Source organism: Bufo gargarizans, chromosome 4 (assembly GCF_014858855.1).
Source record: "Bufo gargarizans isolate SCDJY-AF-19 chromosome 4, ASM1485885v1, whole genome shotgun sequence".
In the NCBI taxonomy this organism is placed as follows: domain Eukaryota; kingdom Metazoa; phylum Chordata; class Amphibia; order Anura; family Bufonidae; genus Bufo; species Bufo gargarizans.
This window is the reverse complement of record NC_058083.1, coordinates 282,854,176-282,874,904: the sequence shown is the minus strand read 5'-3', so window position 1 is coordinate 282,874,904 and position 20,729 is coordinate 282,854,176. Positions and strand designations below refer to the sequence as shown.

The 20,729-nt window shown below is 42.6% G+C and overlaps 1 protein-coding gene across 4 annotated transcripts in view; it reads left to right on the top strand.

Moving 5' to 3' along the window:
- The window catches only part of HACE1 (HECT domain and ankyrin repeat containing E3 ubiquitin protein ligase 1), a 99,566-nt gene that overhangs the window by 30,387 nt on the left and 48,450 nt on the right, over positions 1–20,729 (top strand). For 3 of the 4 annotated variants that reach the window (XR_006388640.1, XM_044289565.1, XM_044289567.1), the window contains exons 8-14: positions 868–964; positions 4,111–4,212; positions 5,596–5,702; positions 8,194–8,440; positions 11,427–11,770; positions 14,312–14,380; positions 15,640–15,727. Coding sequence is in view for 3 of the 4 variants with exons in the window: in XM_044289565.1 (XP_044145500.1) it covers positions 868–964; positions 4,111–4,212; positions 5,596–5,702; positions 8,194–8,440; positions 11,427–11,770; positions 14,312–14,380; positions 15,640–15,727 (1,054 nt within the window). In the remaining variant the exon portion in view is untranslated. The remainder of the gene's footprint in view (positions 1–867; positions 965–4,110; positions 4,213–5,595; positions 5,703–8,193; positions 8,441–11,426; positions 11,771–14,311; positions 14,381–15,639; positions 15,728–20,729) is intronic. The other variant, XM_044289566.1, reaches the window with a different exon arrangement.

The window sequence follows — 20,729 nt, the reverse complement described above, 5'->3', positions numbered from 1 at the left end:
AGACACACCCGCTACTGGTAACACCCAGCAGTACCTTTACTGCAGACTGCAGATTTGTACGCTTCTAGCAGGAATAATACAGGAATGGCACAACATGGAGTCATAGGAATATACTAAACTGACAGGTCAGCAGGGGCGACAGGTCCTTTTAAAATACGTATCCTTCCATGTAGTCCATTCCATGTAACTTTTTGCTTGTTTTTGCTTTATAATGGTTGATGATAATCTTTGTTTTTTAAAAGGATCTTTCCAGGACTTGGATATTGATGGACTATTCAACACCGGCACACCCACTGATCAGCCGGTTCGGGCAGCCATCTGCGCCAGAAAGTATATAGTAGATGGAACAAGAGTACCGTTCACTGTGAAGAGACAATGATGGGGTCCTGTATCCGAGTTCCCATTCTAGTGAATGCAGGTGCCCAAAAATACACAGCCTTCCATCCTCTGTATGGTTTCCAGTGTCGGCACCTGCCCGAAACAGCAGATCAGTGGGGGTGTCGGACACCCACCGGTCTGATATTGATGGCTTAGTCTGAAGATCTGGCTACTTCTTTCTGTCCGTGTAGTCTCTCTCGGTTCCCGGTGTTTAGTATGCTAGTGGCGCATTGTTGTTAGATTCATGTATTGTCTTTTCTTGTACATTACATTTTTTTTGCTGCTGTTCACTGAAAGGAAATTACAGTAAATGCTTTTCTTGTGGAAGATAAGATAACCTAAAATTAATTTCTCCTCTAGCAGTAGCTTGTAAGGAGAAATAATCAGATAGATTGAGATTTTGTGTTCACATAGCTTCTGGTCAGATTATGATTAACATTCCATCAAGTGAACAGCTTGTAGCACAAATGATTTCTTTGTTTCCTGCAGCCATGGACAAAGAGATACGGCACAGATATTATTAGTGCGAGGCGCAAAGTACCTGCCGGATAAGAATGGTGTTACTCCACTGGATCTTTGTGTGCAGGTATGTCTTTTCATCAGAACTGCAGGGTCTCTTGCTATATATTTTATTTCTCATCCAATTACAAGTCAGACTCCTTTTTATTAACTGGATTCTTGATTTGCCAAATAAACTATATTTTCCATTATATTTCAATATAAAGCGAGCAGCCAGGCACTGGATTCTCAGCTGCCTCCCATTTATTTAATTGTTTTCTCCTTCTCTATGCCAAGGACGTTTCCATGACTGAGTCTGATCACTCCAGGTCCTGTTGAGCCTCATACGAATTGATACAATTCTGACACCTAAGTGGTGGCAGCAGCAGCAACATTTTTGGATGGACTGAAAACTAGTGAGCTCTTCATTCATAACTGGCATTGTCAGTTTATTCATATGTTTCCGGGAGCAATAGCAGAGTTCTAGAAAAAGATGCTCAAGCATTGGGATTTTTCTGACTATTTAAAAATATGCACTGATAAAAACATGTCAGGAGAGCTCACTGGTCTTCCTTAAAGGGGTTCTCCTTATATAAATATATCCCAAATACCTTTTCATTAGTTATAATGGCTCCTTTTGTCTAGGGAGTAATCATCAGGGGAAATAAAATGGCTGCCGTCCTATTAGTGCACACAAAACCTGTCCTAATCACACAGGAAGACAAGTTACTTCACAACACTGAACTTAAGAGCTGCCTCATCCTCCTCTCTGCTCTAATTGTCAGTAGAGCAGATGATGAAGAGACATGAGAGGAAGGTGGGGATATGGCTAATGAGCAGCAGCACTTGTATGCAGTCTCCATTACCACAGCTTCATATTGCCACAATCTGTCCTGTCCATCCTCTCTGTACTAAATTCCCCAGAGATTCGGCTAAAGTTCCTTTTAGCTGTAGTCAGGATCATAATCGCTTACCAGTAGGTCTCTCTTCCTGTTGTGAAGTAACTTGTCCTCCTGTGTGATTTTAGAACAGGTTTTGTGTGTAGTAATAGAATGGCGGCCATTTTGTTTCCCCTGGTGATTGCTCCCCATGAAAGGTATTTGGGAATATATTTATTATAAAGTAATATTTAAGCATTTTCAGTTTCTTAATTCCCAGAAAACCCCTTAAGGACCAGTGGGGTACATGTATGGCGGGCTGATCCGGTGGATGCAGGAGCTGCGACTGCCCATTCAGCAGCACGGACCCGGCAGTCACTGACGGGCCTCTGCTGCATACGCCAGCACAGGTGAAGAGAAAACAATCTCAGAATGGCTTGGATAAGTGAAAGCGTTTTAAAGTTATTACCACATAAAGTGACACATGTCAAATTTGCAAAAAATGGTCTGGTCCTTAAGGTGAAAAATGGCAGGGTCCTGACGGGATTAAAGGGGTTGTCAAACTTTAAATCAATCTTTGCCAGCGTTCCCCTTCCACGACAGACCTGCGGAGGAAAAGATACTTACCTGCTCCCTGCCACTGGGTTGCAGCTCCTTCAGTTACCTGCTTGTCATCTTCTAGAATGGACTGGAGGGGGTGTCGCAAGTGCCGCTGCAGCCAATGACATGTCAGCACTGTGCCCAGTCATTGGCTGCAAATGGCTCAAGTGCATTCAGTATTGACTGCAGCATCTGTGGGTTTAAACAACTAGGCTCTTAGTTAACTTAAATCCTGGCCATTGGAGTAGGGTGTCTGCAGTTTGTTACAGCATTGGCATTCACACACTGTAATAGTATAGGCGCAGAAATACCTGCTCCCTGTGCTGTACTATTATAGTGTGGTGCTGGAAGGGTCGCCCCTGAAGAAGCCCGAGAGCGAAACCTGGGTTTTAAGACTTTGATGTGCTTTTTAATAAGGATGTGTTTGTAAGTCGAATAAACCCTTTTTATATTTACAAAGTCTGGCAATACTTCACCATTGTGGCGAATCCTTCATCCCTATAGGAGAGTCTGGAAGAGGAGAGAAGCTGGATGGTGTTTTCAATGTCCGATGAAAAATAGCCCGTTGTGATTGACGAGGAGATTCATATTGGTGTACAGCAGCGCGGTCTGTTTGACTTTATTGGTGCAGGAAGGGGTTAAATCACATAAGTTTAAGCTTTGTAGTACGAAAAACACTTATTTTGAATCTACACCTTATAAACTTTTGGTCATAACTGGAGTCTTTTTAAGGTGAACCATTTACGTCATCCAAACTATTGCTGTTTAAATGGACGTTGGCTCACTGCTTATCCTAATTGCTCTAGATCAGGGGTCAGCAACCTCCGGCACTCCAGCTGTTGTGAAACTACAACTCCCATTCACTTCTATGGGAGATCTGAGAACAGTCAGGCAGGTGTGCATGCTGGGAGTCATATTTTTATCACACCTGATCCCTGCTCTAGATGATTAACTGGCTTATTCCTTGATTAATGTAGCATATGAAAATCATACATAATCTAGTACCTGACGGTCTCTTTGTCACAAAGCTAGATCCAGCCCTGTACCTCACATGGATCCAGAGATCTCCGCATTCATTGCTCCAATGGCTCTGCTAGATTTATGTCAAGCTGGAAGGTCAGGGGACATGTCCTTTCTGCTACAGCTTTCTCCCTATCGCAGCTCAGGAGGCAGTTGAAGGATGGAACTGAGCATGTGTGGCCATCTCAGCGAGGTGGATGGTAAAATAAGAAGCAAACAAACAGCAGGTGGCGCATTTTTATTGAATAGCTCAGTGGCTATCCAGAATTTTTAACGTATTACAAACGTAGTCTGATCCAGGTGCTGGTTTGAAAACTGCTGAATATTTTTCTTTGGACAACCCCTTTAACTACTTATTATTAATGTCCGCATAATATACAAAACTTGCTTGTGAAAATTGTAAAAGTGGTCTTTATCTTATTGCATAATGTTATTCTAAACCCAGGTTTAACTGAAAGCTCTTTCATTGTAATTTCTTATTTTAGGAGTGGTAAACTAGGGGTTTGTATGGAGACATACAATGCTATTGCACAACGTTTGCACTTTGTTTCAAAGCTGTATGTGAAAAAAATAAAACTCAAATGGCGTTCTCAAGATCGTCCATTATTATTGTGCGGTTTTTGATTTAACATAACTGGAGTTTCAGAACCAGAAATTCAATTACTTGGTGTTTTCCATTTTCTAGCCCTAACCTATATGTCATACAGTATTGATTCTGGTATGTTTTTTCTGGTAGGGTGGTTATGGAGAAACCTGTGACATACTTATACAACATCATCCTAGACTTTTTCAGACGTTGATTCAGATGACTCAGAATGAAGAGCTTCGGGAAAATATGGTAAAATTATAGGAATAATTTGGATGTTCATTACACTAATTCAAGTTATACCAATTTGTTTGCTTAAATAGCATTTCTCAATTTCATCCCGTTAAAATATTCTGTGCATCAGTTTTAGGGCTCATGCACACGAGCATGTGTGCCCCATGCCTGTACTGTGGACAGCAAATTGGGGTCTGAAATGCCTCCACACCGATCAATATCAAGTCAGTGGGTCCACATCCGTGATATGGAGTGCACAGGGCCGGTGCCAGTATATTGCAGACCCGCTGTATGCGGGCCACAATACGGTCATGGGGCACACATGGTCGTGTTCATGATCCCTTAAATTGAAATCACTAAATAGTCTGCAATTTAGAAACCCCCAAAAGTAGTCATGTTTCATCAGCTGCAGTAAAGATGGACACATGCCTTAGATCGCTGTCGCTTGTTCACCCTGGATCCCACCCATACACGTGCACACTTGGCTCGGTCCAGGTGCAGAGGTGCATAAGCTACTGACGGATTCTAAAATGCCCAATCTCTTTTTTTCTTTTTTTTTTTTTTTTCCTTGGCATCTGCTGTTGTGAGAGTTGGTGGCAACCCCATGCACATTGGATGGTTTTCCAGTCCCTTCAAAATCTGTGAGATCATCAATCGTTCATCTAAAGGCCCACTTACACTGATAGATTTAGCAGATGATTGTCAGGAAAGAAGTGTTCCTTCCCAACAATCACCTGCATTTAGCAGCGATCTCCTGCACAGAATGGGGAGGCACGATCGTTAATGCCATCACTCGTCCCCATACAGAATCATTGTTTGCCGGCAGCACAGTGCTGTTTAGACGGCATGATCTTCTGCTGAAAAATTATGATTTAGGTGTCAGCATGAACAATCTTATTACCCGATAAACTAGCAAAATGCTCGTTCATCGGGTAATCGGCGGATCGGCTTAAATGGGTATTCCCATTCTGACATTCATGGCCTATCAATAGGATAAGCCATAAATGTTCAATATGTGCGGGTCCTTCTCTGGAACCACTCCTATGTCAAGAACAGGGCCCTGTGCGCATGTCCATCTCAGCTATTTCCAGAAGTTCTATAGTAGTGAATAGAGAAGTATACTCTCCTCTGGTAATTTACATGCAGCATATCATCTACTATAACTTCTTTTTATACCTAATGCTATAATAAAGAACTTGGGTTTAGCAGTATTCCACCACCATAGCAGTATGGACATGGTAGTGGTTTAGGTTACTAAACTCCAGTGACTGGTTTCCTTCAAAAATAATTCTTCTAGAACTTTTTGAAATGTTTTTGAAAACTTTTTGAACAGTGAAATAATATAGGGATTCTGTATACTTTAGTGCATTATGTCCCTCAAACCAATCTTCTTGCTCACAGTTACGGCAGGTCCTTGAGCATTTGTCACAACAAAATGAAAGCCAGTACCACAATATACTTACAAGCCTTGCTGAAGTTGCCACTACAAATGGTCACAAACTCTTAAGGTAATGTTTGCTAATATTACAACAATAATCGTAATAATTTATTAATTTTAATAAGTGTATCATCAACCAAAAGTATTGTAGAAGAGTGTCCTTTTGGCATTATTTTGCCCTTATTTATTGAACTGAACTGTTGGGCTAGTTTCATGTGTCTGGGTCAGCGTTCAGTGGTACTCATCCACCATGAGATACCAGATTAGAATATTATTCCAAAGATAACCCTGCTTAAAATTTCTATTGCTGAATTATGTATGAAATGATCTTTATAGAGCTGTGTCATTGTATGCTAATTAACCTTGAGTCATGTGAGCGAAGCTGCTATGCTGAAGAGTCACCCAGGCTGGCTCCAAACCCCACCCGTTCAGGCTTCATTGACATCCCCCTTGCCGCTCTACTTAACCACCATCTCTTTCTATATCCTGCGGCATACTTGGTTCAGAGATCAAACCGGGGAAAATGCACCTTACTTCACTGCATATACCTCGGGACTGGAAGGCAACAAGATGTGGAGGAGGCTGGTAGTGATATAGAGCAGATGGGGAATGTCTTTGAAACTTGGGAAGGCAGATTTGGACACAGTCTGACTCTTCAGGACAATGACACACTTTGGTGTATTCGGTGTCTAAAGCCCCCTCCCCCCCCCAGAGTACAGGAGATTTTTTTTTATATTGTTTTAGAACATTTTTTAAGTTTTTAGAAACAATATAAATGGACCCATGAATGACAGCCGCAAACTATTGTATGAATTTTCCTCCAGTTAATGAGGACCTTTCATGCATCCAGACATTATAAACTAAGTATCAGGATATGTAGGGCATAGTGCAGGGATCTAACTGCACTTACAATTTTTTTTCTGGGCGTTGCTCCGTTCGCCCGCTGTGGCCCCCGTTGTATTCTCCCGCCTGTTATGCTAATTTTAGGATCGGAACAATGAGGAGGAGACTGATTCTTTCTCCGTGGGCGTCTCCTTCTCCCAGGCTGTAGCGCTGTCCAAACGCAGCGGAGAGCGTCACAGCCAGGGAGAAGGTGAGTTTTTTTTTTTGTTTTTTTTTCTCCCTGGATGTGACGTTCTCTGCTGCGATTGGACAGCGCTACAGCCTGGGAGAAGGAGACGCCCATGGAGAAAGAGCTAAAGTTAGCATACCAGGTGGGAGAATACAACGGAGGCCACAGCGGGAGAACGGAGCGGCGCCCAGAAAAAAAATAGTAAGTGCAGTTAGATCCCTGCACTATGCCCTACGTATCCTGATACTTAGTTTATAATGTCTGGACCCATGAAAGGTCCTCTTTAAAGTTGCAATAAAGCATAAATAGTCTTACGATATGTTCATAAATATGTTTCAGATTTGGAATTGGAGCAGAAGTGTCCTTCAGGAGACACTATTAAGATATATTTCCTGTCCTCTGCTAAAATGGAATATACACTCATTAACAGGAAAAGGAAATTAAATTAGGCACCCAGATAGAATTGTCAGATTTCTGTAAAACTTTGCATGCAGTTATGTAAGATATGTTAATGATTACAAATGTGGTCTGATTAGATGCTGGATCTTACCACAGGAGGGCACAAAAGCTTATAAAAATGCTCTCAGAGGCTTCTTTGGGTACTGTACCTATTGAGATTGTTGACTGCTAGACATGCCTCTACGGCATCCTCAAAGACATTTTGCCCAATTGACAGACTTTGAGAGGGGGCACCTCATTGGACTGAGAAAAACAGGATGGTCTTTTTGATGAATTGCCCGCCATCTAGGTCGTTCTGACCTTGCTTTTAGGAAGTGTTGGGAGTAGTGTGGCCATGCGAGGGCATGCTCACATGGCAAACAGGCTTTGGACGTCCCGGAGAGAACACAAGTAGAGAGGGTCATTTGATCCACTAAAAAGCACAAGCAGCTCCTGAAGTTTAATTGTCCGCCATCCAGACACAGGTGGCACCTTCATTCCTCATCCCTTTCTCTGCCCGGACCATTTCCAAGTGCTTTAGCAGAAGGAAATTTCGTGAAATGTCATAGCACCCATTACGTGTACTGTCTTTGATAGCCAGCTGTCGTCGCTTTAGTTTGCGATGGTGTAGTGAACTAGAAACCTGGACTGCTACGGACTGGAACTGTGGTTATCGACAAATCCAGGTTCTGCTTGGGATCTGACGATGGTCAGGTTCTAGTATGGAGTCCTTTTAGTGAGTGCTTCAATCCTGCCTTTGCTGTGGAGCGACACACTGCCCCAACTGCTGGCGTGATGATCTGGGGAGTCGTCACATACAACAGTCGGTCACACTTAGTAGTCATACAAGGGACACTAACAGCTCACCAATACGTGCAGGACATCCTGCCACAACATTTGCTGCCTTTCATTGCACGGCTTCCATCTGGTATTTTTTAGCAGGATAATGATGGCCCACACACAGCAATTGGAGATTTTCACTTGATCTTTGCTTTTACAGATATGTTATTAAAAGAAATCTAAAAATTCACTTGAAACTTTCCATCAATAGTCTTTCCAGTAGTTATGAAGCTCAAATGAAGAGTCTGCTGCGGATTGTGCGGCTATTTTGCCATGTTTTTCGCCTTGGGCCTTCTTCCCCCAGTAATGGAAATGACATGGGCTACAATGGAAACAAAACGCCAAGAAACCAGGTGTTCAAGGTCAGAAAAGTATATGACGTTTTTAGGAAGATAGACGTAAAAGAGATGAATGTGACAAAGCATGCACTCATTTATCACACCCCTACTGAACAGGACGTAAGTTTGGTTACTATCATGCATGCCCATTTTTAGTTTAGTTCAATGACTCTCCTTACATCTGTCAATCAACATGCCATTTTATACTTTACTGTACTTTACTTTTTTTTTTTTTTTTTTTTTTTACATTTTTCTTTTGTCTTTACAATTTTACTATTTAAAGCGAAGCTTCATTTTGGAACCCCTTTCTGGAATATGCTAGAGATGAACCTTTTTCAAAATAAAGGAAATTATTTCACCGAGATGGAGCTTTTCTTTAAATTTGCAACCCACTTGGTTTAACCTCATGGTTTACTGAATTTCTAAATTGTCTTGTATCTTTTATTATGTCTTTCCATACAGAACTGCATGATTGTAAACCCTTTCTACCCATGTTAAGTTATTTGCGGTAAAATTAAAGGGGATTTCATAGAAAGTCATCACATAACTTAAATCTAAGTTTTTATGTTAAACATTTTGAACTTTTAGTTTTTGTAATGTTTTTAATTTTCAGGATATATAAAAATCCTAAAATCCTGCAGTTCTCGTACGAACAGCTAAGCCAAATAGGCCCCTCTGTGGTCTGTACAGATCAGTTTTCAACTGTCACCCCCTTAAAATCAGACAGGATTACCATGATAGCTTATCTACTTTGCCGAAACCTCTGCACAGATAACAGAGCATACCTAGAAAACTCTTTCATAGAAGTCAGCGAGTCCCCTCCAGTCTATTATGTCTATTGCCCATGGTGACTGCTTGATCATATTATGTAACCTCAGCCTAAGGGTAGGTTCACACCTCTGTTCACTGCCAGACCCCTTTGACCATAATGGGATCTGGCTGGTTTCCAGCATAAGTGCCGGGTTTCAGAGGGACAAAAACCATGCTAGTTAGTGGGGTCTGGTGGTGAATGGCTGGATCAGGTGAACTCTGGCAGGCTTTCTGCATCCACAAATAAAGTAGTCTTTACTGTAGTAATGCTACATGAGCAAAACGTAATACTTGCTGTTTAACTGCAGAAACATTTCAGTAATACCTTATGCTGGTAGGCATGTAAATCCCGAATAACAGTCTTTACTAAATTCCCAAGTGGGCTTGCACTTTTTTTTCCTGTTTTCCCACATTCATATTATTCTGATTTTATTGATTCTTTATTCATTTTACATCATGTCATTTGGTGTCTCATAACAGTTTTTGTTAGTAACTATTAAGTGGTTTTATTTTAGCAGATGAAGGGAGTAAAATGTCTAGTGTTCCTAGACATTTATGGCATATCCACAGGATGTCATAAAAGTCTGATAGAGACGAGTGTATCAATTCATACAAATTGAATTTGTTCAGAAATCTGCCTTCTTGAGCAGCAACTGGCTGGGCCCACTACTTAACTGTTACCCCCCCCCCCCCCCCCCATCCCCTTGATTTAACCGGGACAGACCTCTCGCCTGGCCCTGTAATCCTATGCTGCGTATCTGCGCAAGCGCAGATGATCGGCTGCTGTTGCAGCAGCGATGTCGACCATGCATGCGACGCAGCACTTCCGAATGTAACAAGTGAGCATGCAGAGCCTCTGCCCTTGCGCGGATACTCAGAGCAGTGGTGCAGGATTGACAGGGCCAGGCGAGATGTCTAGCGCTGTTAATCACGGATGAAAGGGAGTCTGTTTAGCAGCAGGGCTATTCTCTTGCTGTTCAAGAGGACTGATTATTATTTTATTTTATTTTTTATGAATTCAATACATACAAATGATTACACTCAGATATTCTGATAGCTTTAGGTCCCAGTGGTGGGACCTGTATCTATCTTCTGAACAGGGGGTCCTCTTCACCTCAGTCATGCCTTGTGAGACAACTGTTGGCTGCCGTATTCAGGTGGACAGTGAATGAAGAGATGGCTGTGCATGCGCGTGACTCTCTCCGCTCCCTTCCATGGAAGTCACTGCTTGGCTAGCTTCAGCCTAAGGCCTCATGCACACGACCGTTCCTTTTTTTGCGGTTTGCAAACACGGATCCGCAAAAAAACTAAAGCCCATTGTAGAAATGCCTATTCTTGTCCTCAAAATGGACAAGAATAGGACATGTAATATTTTTTATTTTTTTTTGCGAGGCCACGGAACGGAGCAACGGATGCGGACAGCACACTGAGTGCTGTCCGCATCTTTTGCGGCCCCATTGAAGTAAATGGGTTTGCATCTGACCCAGTAAAACTGTGGCTCGGATGCGGACCAAAACAGCGGTCGTGTGCATGAGGCCTAATGGACACCTCAGTGGGTAAGTTGGTGGATTAGGAGACCTTATTCTGAAAATAGATGCGGACCCCACACCTATCTCCATAATGGGTTTTGACGACATAAAAAAAGTTTTTGTTACGGTAAGAAGTGTATTTCCCTTTTTGAAATGCACTAAATTTAGGATAATCTTTAGTATATTTAAACTAATGAGTACTTCCACAAGTCTGATTGACAATACCTGTACTAGCAAAATAGCTTCAAAGGCCGAGTGTTTTTTCTGAAGAGCTGGACCAGTATTAAGGGGTTTCTTTGTAGTTAATTATTGCATCACACTGATTGGCGGTGGTCAGTCAGATGATACCCCAAACAGTCACTACAGTGGAGCATTAGTAAAGCACACTGGGGCAGATTTACTAATCCTGCCTAAGGCCACATTCACACGTTCAGTATTTTGCTTCAGTATTCAACTTTGGAAATAAATGGGTCCTATTCTAATTTAATGGAACCCATGTATGATGCACGCTTGCCATTAGATGGCTATTTGGTGGGGATGGTGGGACTTGGACCCCCGCAATGACGACCTATCCTGGAGTTAAGGCATCATTTATCTTTTCCTGAAAAAAAACACTTTACGGGTGTCATTTTTGAACTCTGGAACGGATGAACTACAATGTGTGTCGCCACATTAGGTTATCTACCTTGCATAATTTGATCTTACTATTTATCCAGATGAGCTGATAAGCAATACTGAAAGCCTTTGATTTGCTGTCTTTATTGCAGCCTCTCGAGTTACTTTGGCATTCCTTAGATGAATGGCTTGTGCTCATTGCCACTGAACTGACGAGAAACAAGAGAGACTCTAGCAACATCGCTTGCATTTTACTCAAGCAAAAGCCATTGGATCAACAAGATTTTTCTCTCGATCATCAATCAACTTTTGGAGAGAATGGAAGCACAGAACATCTCTCAGTATCTCCGAGCACTGCGGACTTTGAGAACTGTGAAAATGCTGGGAAGCAGGAAGCTGTCGCAGATGGTCAGGATGTTATCTCAATGACCGCAAACAGGCTCAGCGCTGTCATTCAGGCCTTCTATATGTGCTGCTCTTGCCAGATGCCTCAAGGGTTTGTGTCTTTTTTTTATTTTTTGGGATATTAAATGTTGTGTGGCCTATAAAATCTCAATACGGATTGGAGATAGAACGTAAACTGTAAGCCAGGAATGGTTCTCTGTCTGGTATCTTTCTGTTTCCTGTTAAATCATGTCAGACTTTATGTATTTTTTTTTTTCACAACATGGGTTATCCCATGAATAATGTAAAAAAATGAACAAACATGACAACCTCTTTTTAACACAGCTAGAACCACCCCTGTACCTCACATGGATCCAGATATGTCCCCATTCATTGCTGCAATAGCTCTGCTAGATTTATTTCAAGCTATCAGCTTAAAGAGGACCTTTCACCTGGAAAAACATTGTGAACTAAGTAGCCTGACATATACAGCAGCGCCCGGGGATCTCACTGCACTTACTATTATCCCTGGGCGCCGCTCCGTTCGGCCGCGATGTCCTCCGGTATCTTCGCTCACTTGGTTATAGTAGGCGGAGACTGCCCTTGTTCTGCTGGGCGTCTCCTTCTCCTAGGCTGCAGCGCTGGCCAATCGCAGAGCACAGCTCACAGCCTGGGAGAAAAAAAAACTCCCAGGCTGTGAGCTCTGCGCTGCGATTGGCCAGACCTAGAGTCCTAAGTCTCCGCCCACTATAGCCTACTGAGCGAAGATACCGGAGGACATAACGGGAGAACGGAGCGGCGCCCAGGGATAATTGTAAGTGCAGTGAGATCCCTGGGTGCCGCTGTATATGTCAGGATACTTGGTTCACAATGTTTTTCCAGGTGAAAGGTCCTCTTTAAGGCTACATGCACACGACCATTGTGTGTTTTGCGGTCCGTTATTAAAATAACTGCCTATTTTTGTCCCGGAGCAACGGATGCGGACGTGCTGTGTGTGCTACAGAGTGCTGTCCGCATCTTTTGCGGCCCCATTGAAGTGAATGTGTCCGCATCCAACTGTGGCTCTGATGCGGACCAAAACAGTCGTGTGCATGTAGCCTAAGGGTCCTTTCTCAGGGTGTGTCCTGTCTGCTGCAGCTCGTGGCAGTTGAAGATGGAACTGAGCATGTGCTTCCGTCTCAGTGAGCAGGACAGAGAAATTAGAAAAAGAGCAAACAGCAGGTGGCGCTATACAGATGGATTTCAGTGAATAACTCACTAGCTATAATACATTTCTCATTACATGCAATTACAAAAAGTATTTAGATCAAGGTGCTGGTTTGAAAACGGTATAACATTTTTCATGGGACAGCATCTTTTTAAGTCAATATTGTAAATATTATATTTATAAGTGACACGTTTTGGAAATCACTAGATTACATTTTTATTATTAATCATAGCTAAAAAAATAAATGTGTAGAGATCAATGCCAAACAGAGATTTAGGTCCCTTCATAACTAAGGTCATGGGTTGCTTATCACCACATGGACAATATTTCCCCATGGATCATCTGTCCGTTCCAAGAGACCCACAACATTTTCTGCATTTGTCTTTTTTTTCCCTGTAAGACTCATTCATTTAAATCAGGAATGCTCAATCTGCGGCCCTCCAGCTGTTGTAAAACTATAACTCCCACCATGCCCTGCTGTAGGCTGTCTGGGCATGTTGTGAGTTGTAGTTTTGCAATAGCTGGAGGGCCGCAGGTTGGGCATCCCTGATCTAAATGAACAGTACTGCAGGATACAAATACAGCACACTGGCTACTTCTTTGTGCAGTCCATTTTAAAATTTGTTCTTGTTCCTGATGGTTTAAGGAGCTTTCTTTCGTCCGTCTGAAAGAGGCCTTAAAGAAATTTGAGCTTTTTGTCTGATACAGAGCTCCAAATCCCCTGCATTGACATATAAATAGACATGAGCAGATTGATTTTGTATGAATCGATTCATTCAGCAAAAAGAGTTCTTCAGCTGTGAGAGGCTGTCCCCGCTGATGAAGGAGATCCCTTCCGCTGCTTGATTGATGGGGTTTGAGATCTCGCCTGGCCTAGATAATTGCACGAGTGCGCTTCTGCTCCCAGTACAGCAGCTCTGCTGGGGCTACTGGAGCAGCGACTGTTCATGCACTGCTACGTGGATATGTAGCGGTGCGTCTCCGGTATTGGCAACAGAGTCTCTGTGCTTGCCCCCCTCAGAGCACCGGTGCAGTTGAGATGTCGGGCCCCGTCAGGTGGCAGGGGAAGCTTCTTCAGCAGTCTAAAGATGTGGCTGATGTTGGATGATAACTTTGTTTAGACTGTGTACGTATATACAACCTGTTAGTTGGCTTACAGACTTTTGGCACACCATAAACCACGTCCCTTTCTGAAAAAGCCACATCAATGCGTAGTGCATTACAAAAATTGTCTCCTACGTTTAATACATGTATGTGTAGATTCCTATTTAAATCAGTGGGCAATTAGGTGTTTTCTGGTGCAGAAAACATGCCGATATCTAACATACCCTTAATAGCATTCCACATGCAGTTATGTTGAAAATAGAAGGGCTTACACCGAGGTACAATTGGATGGATTGTTCTTGTGGGGTAAATTTCTAAGTATTTGTATGGTGTCTTCTGTAGGATGACTTCTCCAAGATTTATTGAATTTGTCTGCAAACATGATGAAGTTCTGAAATGTTTTGTCACAAGGTAGGTTTTAAAAGTAAAATTACTTAATTCTTTTTAGATATTTAGTCTATTATAGTTGATATATTGATGAATACATATACTGTATAAAAGTAAGAGTCAGCCAATTTAACTCTTTATACTAGTGGAATGAGGGTCTGGATTACAAGAGTTTACAATCTCAAATGGGGCAGGGGTGACCCGAGGTACAAGTGTTTGATTTGAACTATGGTCCAGCCATCTTTTGTACAAAACTGAGGAAGACACATAAAACTGCATGAGACTCAGATTATCCAGGTACCAGCAATGTAACGAATGTCACGTGAAGTCTGCTCTGTCAGTCTTAGGCCAGTTTCAGACAAGGGAGTTGACGGCGAGAAGCACGGACCATGTGAGATCATGATTTCCCATCCTGAACTCTGCTCCTGTAACGGGGCCTCGTGGATTTATATAGATTTCCCTACCCGACATCAGCTGTAATAAATTGTACTTTCATAATGCAGTCAGTACGAACATAACAGATGTTGGACAGAGATATTATAATGCAGTGAAGTCCCATCACAGGAGCAGAGTTCACGGATGGACATCACGCTCCCACATGGACCGTGTTTCCCTCAGTCAACTTGTTCTTCTGCTTTATGGCAGATACTGTCAAAAATACAGGAGAAAATACTGCATGATACTGCACTATGTTGTCCATTAAAATTGGAGACACTGTGATGGGAACCCAAAAGACACCATTGTAGTCAGTAAGATCCATCAGATGTGATTAGTTTTCATTTCATAACGGGCCTGCTGTTATTGCCATTGTTCTGCTCCTAGGATGGAGCAGAACAATGGACATAATGCAGGTGTGACTGGAGCCTTAGATAATGGCCCCTATACATTTTCCGAAAATGAAAAAAAACAAAACACAAACACGTCTTCGAGAAATAAAACCACACATCCATCACTCTTCACTGCTTCTTCTCTAGCGCAGTGTAGCTATACTTTTCTATCTTAGGCCTATTTGGTAACATGAATGGAGATCCGTTCTCCCTTAAGCTGTTTTAGATCAAAAGGGGGAACGGTCCGTGGCACAATATTTCCTGAAATAATTTCTCCGGTTTCTCCTAAGACATGTTATATCATAGTATGTTATCCATAGTTTTCAGATATGAATGGTCATGGCATCTGGTTATTCTGAATGGACTTTGTTAAAATCTTGTAAAATGCTTAAATGAGATTGAATAGTGACTGTTTACCTATGGAGGAAAGTCAGTTTTATTTTCTTTGCTCTGCAGAAACCCTACAATCATATTTGATCACTTTCATTTCTTGTTGGAGTGTCCTGAACTAATGTCAAGGTTTATGCACATCATCAAAGCTCAGGTTAGTATAGTTTATTTTCATAATTTCCACTTTTTATCTATTTATTTTTAATTAACCTTAAAGGGGTTGTTCCATCTGAACATTTACTACAGCTTAGCAGCAGGATATGCCATAAATGCACAAGTGTGGGTCCACCTCTTAGACCTGCTGCTGTCTCAAGAATGGGGCCCCCGCCGTGAATGGAGAGAAAGCCGTGCATGTGCAGCTTTCTCTATTCTCTGGTATTGACTTAAAAAAAAAAAAATTGCCTGTATAAATAAATGGTATTATAATACTGTACAAATAACTAGTACCACTATCAGGGGCGTACATAGAAATCACTGGGCCCCATAGCAAGAATCTGATTTGGGCCCCCTTGTTAGTGACCCATCGCACCCCTTAGGGTATGTGAAAATCTACTGCAGAGGTTCCAGCAGAAGCCTCTGTTGCAGATTCTGGCAGTACAAAGGGCAAAACAAGAATACCAAAATCTGATGGCAAGTGATTACCTGGCCTTACCTGATGAACTGTGCCCGCTGCTGCTGCTTTTTATATAGTGTGTCATCCTTCCCCCAAGGACTGTGCCTGCTGCTGCTTCACCTCCTCCTCAATACTGACTTACTGTTTGTGCTGCTGGCAGTGCGCAGTCAGGGCCTGGGGCAGATCTTCATGGAGCTGGACTGGAGACGCTGCTGGATCTGGTCAGTCAGGTCACAGTGCCATCAGAGGAACAGGACAGGGACATTTTACAACGTGCAGACACAGAAAAATAAAGGATTTTATCCAGTCACAACTGATGTTTTTGACTGCTGCAGAACCTCCTAATACACACCTCAGCTGCTGAAGAATCTCATAGTACACACCTAAGCTGCTGCAGAACCTGATAGTACACACCTAAGCTGCTGCAGAACCTCATAGTACACACCTAAGCGGCTGCAGAACATCATAATACACATCTCAGCTGCTGCAGAACCTCCTAATACACACCTCAGCTTCTGCAGAACCTCCTAATACACATCTTAGCTTCTGCAGAACCTCCTAGTACACACCTTAGCTGCTGCAGAACCTCCTAGTACACACCTTAGCGGCTGCCGAACCTCATAGTACACACCTTAGCGGCTGCCGAACCTCATAGTACACACCTTAGCGGCTGCCGAACCTCATAGTACACACCTTAGCGGCTGCCGAACCTCATAGTACACACCTTAGCGGCTGCCGAACCTCATAGTACACACCTTAGCGGCTGCCGAACCTCATAGTACACACCTTAGCGGCTGCCGAACCTCATAGTACACACCTCAGCGGCTGCCGAACCTCATAGTACACACCTCAGCGGCTGCCGAACCTCATAGTACACACCTCAGCGGCTGCCGAACCTCATAGTACACACCTCAGCGGCTGCCGAACCTCATAGTACACACCTCAGCGGCTGCCGAACCTCATAGTACACACCTCAGCGGCTGCCGAACCTCATAGTACACACCTCAGCGGCTGCCGAACCTCATAGTACACACCTCAGCGGCTGCCGAACCTCATAGTACACACCTCAGCTGCTGCAGACCATCATAATTTGATGGTAGAACATATAAGGCTTTGATCACATCTATGTTGGGGGCTTCATTCGCAGATCAGGTCATAAATGCCGGACACAATTTTATAGCCTGGCAGATGGAACCCATCAGATCCCATCATGGTCAGCGGGATCCGTCGGGTGTTGTCGTCAATGAAGTGCCAGATCCGGAACTACTGTGATTTTTGTTGATTTGTTCCTATGACGGCAGAACAGCACAGATGTGAGCAAAGCCTAATACACACCTGAGAAGCTGCAGAACATCACAGTAGTGACAAGGGAACTACAAGTCTCATCATCACATCCAAAATACTTTAAGCCATACATCCTCAAAAAGTGAATGGGTGAAACAACTGTCCATACACATCAATACCATGCATAACACAATCCACTCATGCCCATGGCAAAAAAAGTGTATAACTATATGCCAATAAAAATTACCAGACCGCATGAAATATAAATGTAATTTATTGACACAATTTATAAATAACAACAATTCCTACATGAAACCAAGTGCAGGAAAAGGACACCTCCACATCAGGAGACACAACTGGTGACTCAATCCCCATTATACATAATATTAAAGTGCAAGTGCATATAAGTATCTCATACATACAATGAACAGTCTATTTACCCATTATGTGTCTCTGGGATGGCGCCAGATTGTTGTTGTTGTTGGAAATTGGGGAACAACACAGGGAGAGGTTAAAGAGAGAGCTACAACTCCCAGCATGTCCCGGCTGTTATTATCGGATACAAGTGTATAATACACAGAGAGTATAAGGCCGGGTTCACATCGCTGTTTAGTTTTCCATACGTCTGATCGATCAGAAGAACAGAAAAATTTTAAGAAAAAACGTATCCTGTATTTCAAGCATCAGTTCTGCACATTTGGCATCTGTTTATGCCATTTGATTTGTTCATTTAGACAGAATAAAGTCCTGCACACAAAACTGAAAAATAAACGGTGATGTTAACCCAGCCTAAGAGAGAACTACAACTCCCAGCATGTCCCGATTATTATAGGACATCATCTAGTTGAACGAAGTTCTCGGGCAGCACAGCAACAATGATGTGTGGGCGGAGGGCCAGCGGAGACGATCCACCAACCATAAAATAATAAAAAAGGAGCTCCATGGCACTTCCAAAAAAATATGCAGTTTATTAACCAGTTAGCTTACAGTTCAATAAACTGCATATTTTTTGGGAAGTGCCGTGGAGCTCCTTTTTATTGCATTAGGTGATCGCTTCAAAAGGAAATAACTATAACCCCCAGCATAGCCAGACCTATTATAAGGCATCATTATACATTACAGAGAGGAGGTATAAAAGGAGAGAACTACAACTCCCAGCATTACTACTAGGGCAAAAGTTGAAATTACATGGAGAGGGATACAATAGGCCAGAAGAACTACAACTCCCAGAATTACCAGACTGTACTAGGGCATATGTTTAAATTACATGGAGAGGGATATAATAGGACATAACTACAACTCCCAGCTTTTTTAGGATGTAATAAGTTATCTCAGGACACCACTAACCTCTCCTCCAGGTACCACACAGAAGCTCCATAGATATCCCACAGGTCTTTCACCAGTCTCAGGTGCGGACCCATTCACTTCAATGGGGCCGCAAAAGATGTGGACAGCACTCCGTGGTCGTGTGAACAAGCCCTAAACGTGACATAAAAGTGTTGCAAATCTGCGTACATATGGTCAGTAGTCAGATATGACATTTGATCATTTTAATAGCGTACATGCAGCTCCTTCTTGGGGTCCTCACTCTTTTTATGTTTTCCTTCACCTTGTTTATGCTGAAACGAAAACGGTTCTTTTAAAAGCGTCTCTTCAGTAGCGGTGACATTCTTTTCTGTTGGTTATTAGATAGATGAGGTCTAGAATATTTTCACCAAATGACTAATAAGCATGATGTCCATAGCAGCATGTGTAGGATAGATGTCTTACCAGAACCTACAACAAGGATGGCTTTACACACCGCAGATTTTGTTGCAGAATATTTTTGTGACTAAAAATCATTTCCATTCATCCGAGTGAGGCTTCCAGAAATCCTTGTGTTTCCCACCAAAACAACCCCATTCAGATGAATAGAACTGATTTTCAGCCACAGAAATTTTGTGAAACAAAATCTGTCGCAGGTGAAAGCATCCTCAGGGCATGTTCACACTGCGGATTTTAAAAATCTGCCTACAAAATTCAGCACAGAATCTGCACATATTTTTCAGCCTTGGGCTACATTCACACGAATGTATTTTGTTTCCATGTTAGTTTTAAAAATAAATTATTATTATTTTTTGCTGACTGGATGAGGACCCATTTCAATGGGTCTGCAAAAAATTCAGACAGCACACAGTGTGCGGTCTGCATCCGTATGTCCATTCTGTAGCCCCCCCCCAAAAAATATAGAGCATGTCCTATTCTTGTCCGTTTTGCGGACAAGGATAAGCATTGTTACAATGGATCCGCAAAAATATCGGATGCAACACGGATGTTACACAGACATAATATGTATTTTTTGCGGATCCGCATTTTCCGGACCGCAAAATACATACGGTCGTGTGAATGTAGCCTTATAGTGTACCTGTCAATTTTTCCTGAGTCTTCATTTCAGTTTCCATTCTCCCACTGCTGCAGTCACAACACTTTCTATAAGGCTCCATTCACACGACAGTATGCGTTTTGCGGGCCGCAAAACATGGATCCACAAAAAATATGAATGACATCCGTGTTGCGTGTGTGTGTGTTTTTTTTTTTTTTTTTTTTTTTTTTTTATATGCATTCATTGTAACAATGCTTATCCTTGTCCACAAAACAGACAAGAAAAGGACATGTTCTATCTTTTTTGCGGGGCAACGGAACGGACATACGGATTCGGACAGCACACATTATGCTGTCTGCATTTTTTTGCAGACCCATTGAAATGAATGGGTCCGCATCCTATCTGCAAAAAAAAAAAGACGGAAATGACATGAAAACAAAATAAGTTTGTGTACATGAGGCCTATTTGTGTACATAGGCAGGGGGGTGTTGTTCCTGCTCCTAGAGGCTCCGTTCTCCCACCTTTTGTGCCTCCCTCCAAGTTCTGATTGACAGGGCCAGGCAGCGCTCACATCCGTCTGCCAGCCCTGTGCTCTGGTGAAATCTTGCACCGTTCAGCATTCGGCGCAGAAGAGGTAAGGGAAAGATGCTCGCAGGCTGCCAGCTTCCTCACCGCTCCTGCGGCGAATGCTGAACGTCGCGAGGGCCAGGCAGCGCTCTCATCTGTCTGCCAGCCCTGTGCTCTGGTGAAATCTCGCGCCGTTCAGAAAATCGGGTGACCGAAACCCTTTAACAGTTATTGATCTATCAAGGTTTAAACACTTTTGCACATGGCTATTTACCATTGCCGGGTCTGTCTAATTTAAAGAAAAAAACTAAACCTACGTTATTTATACAT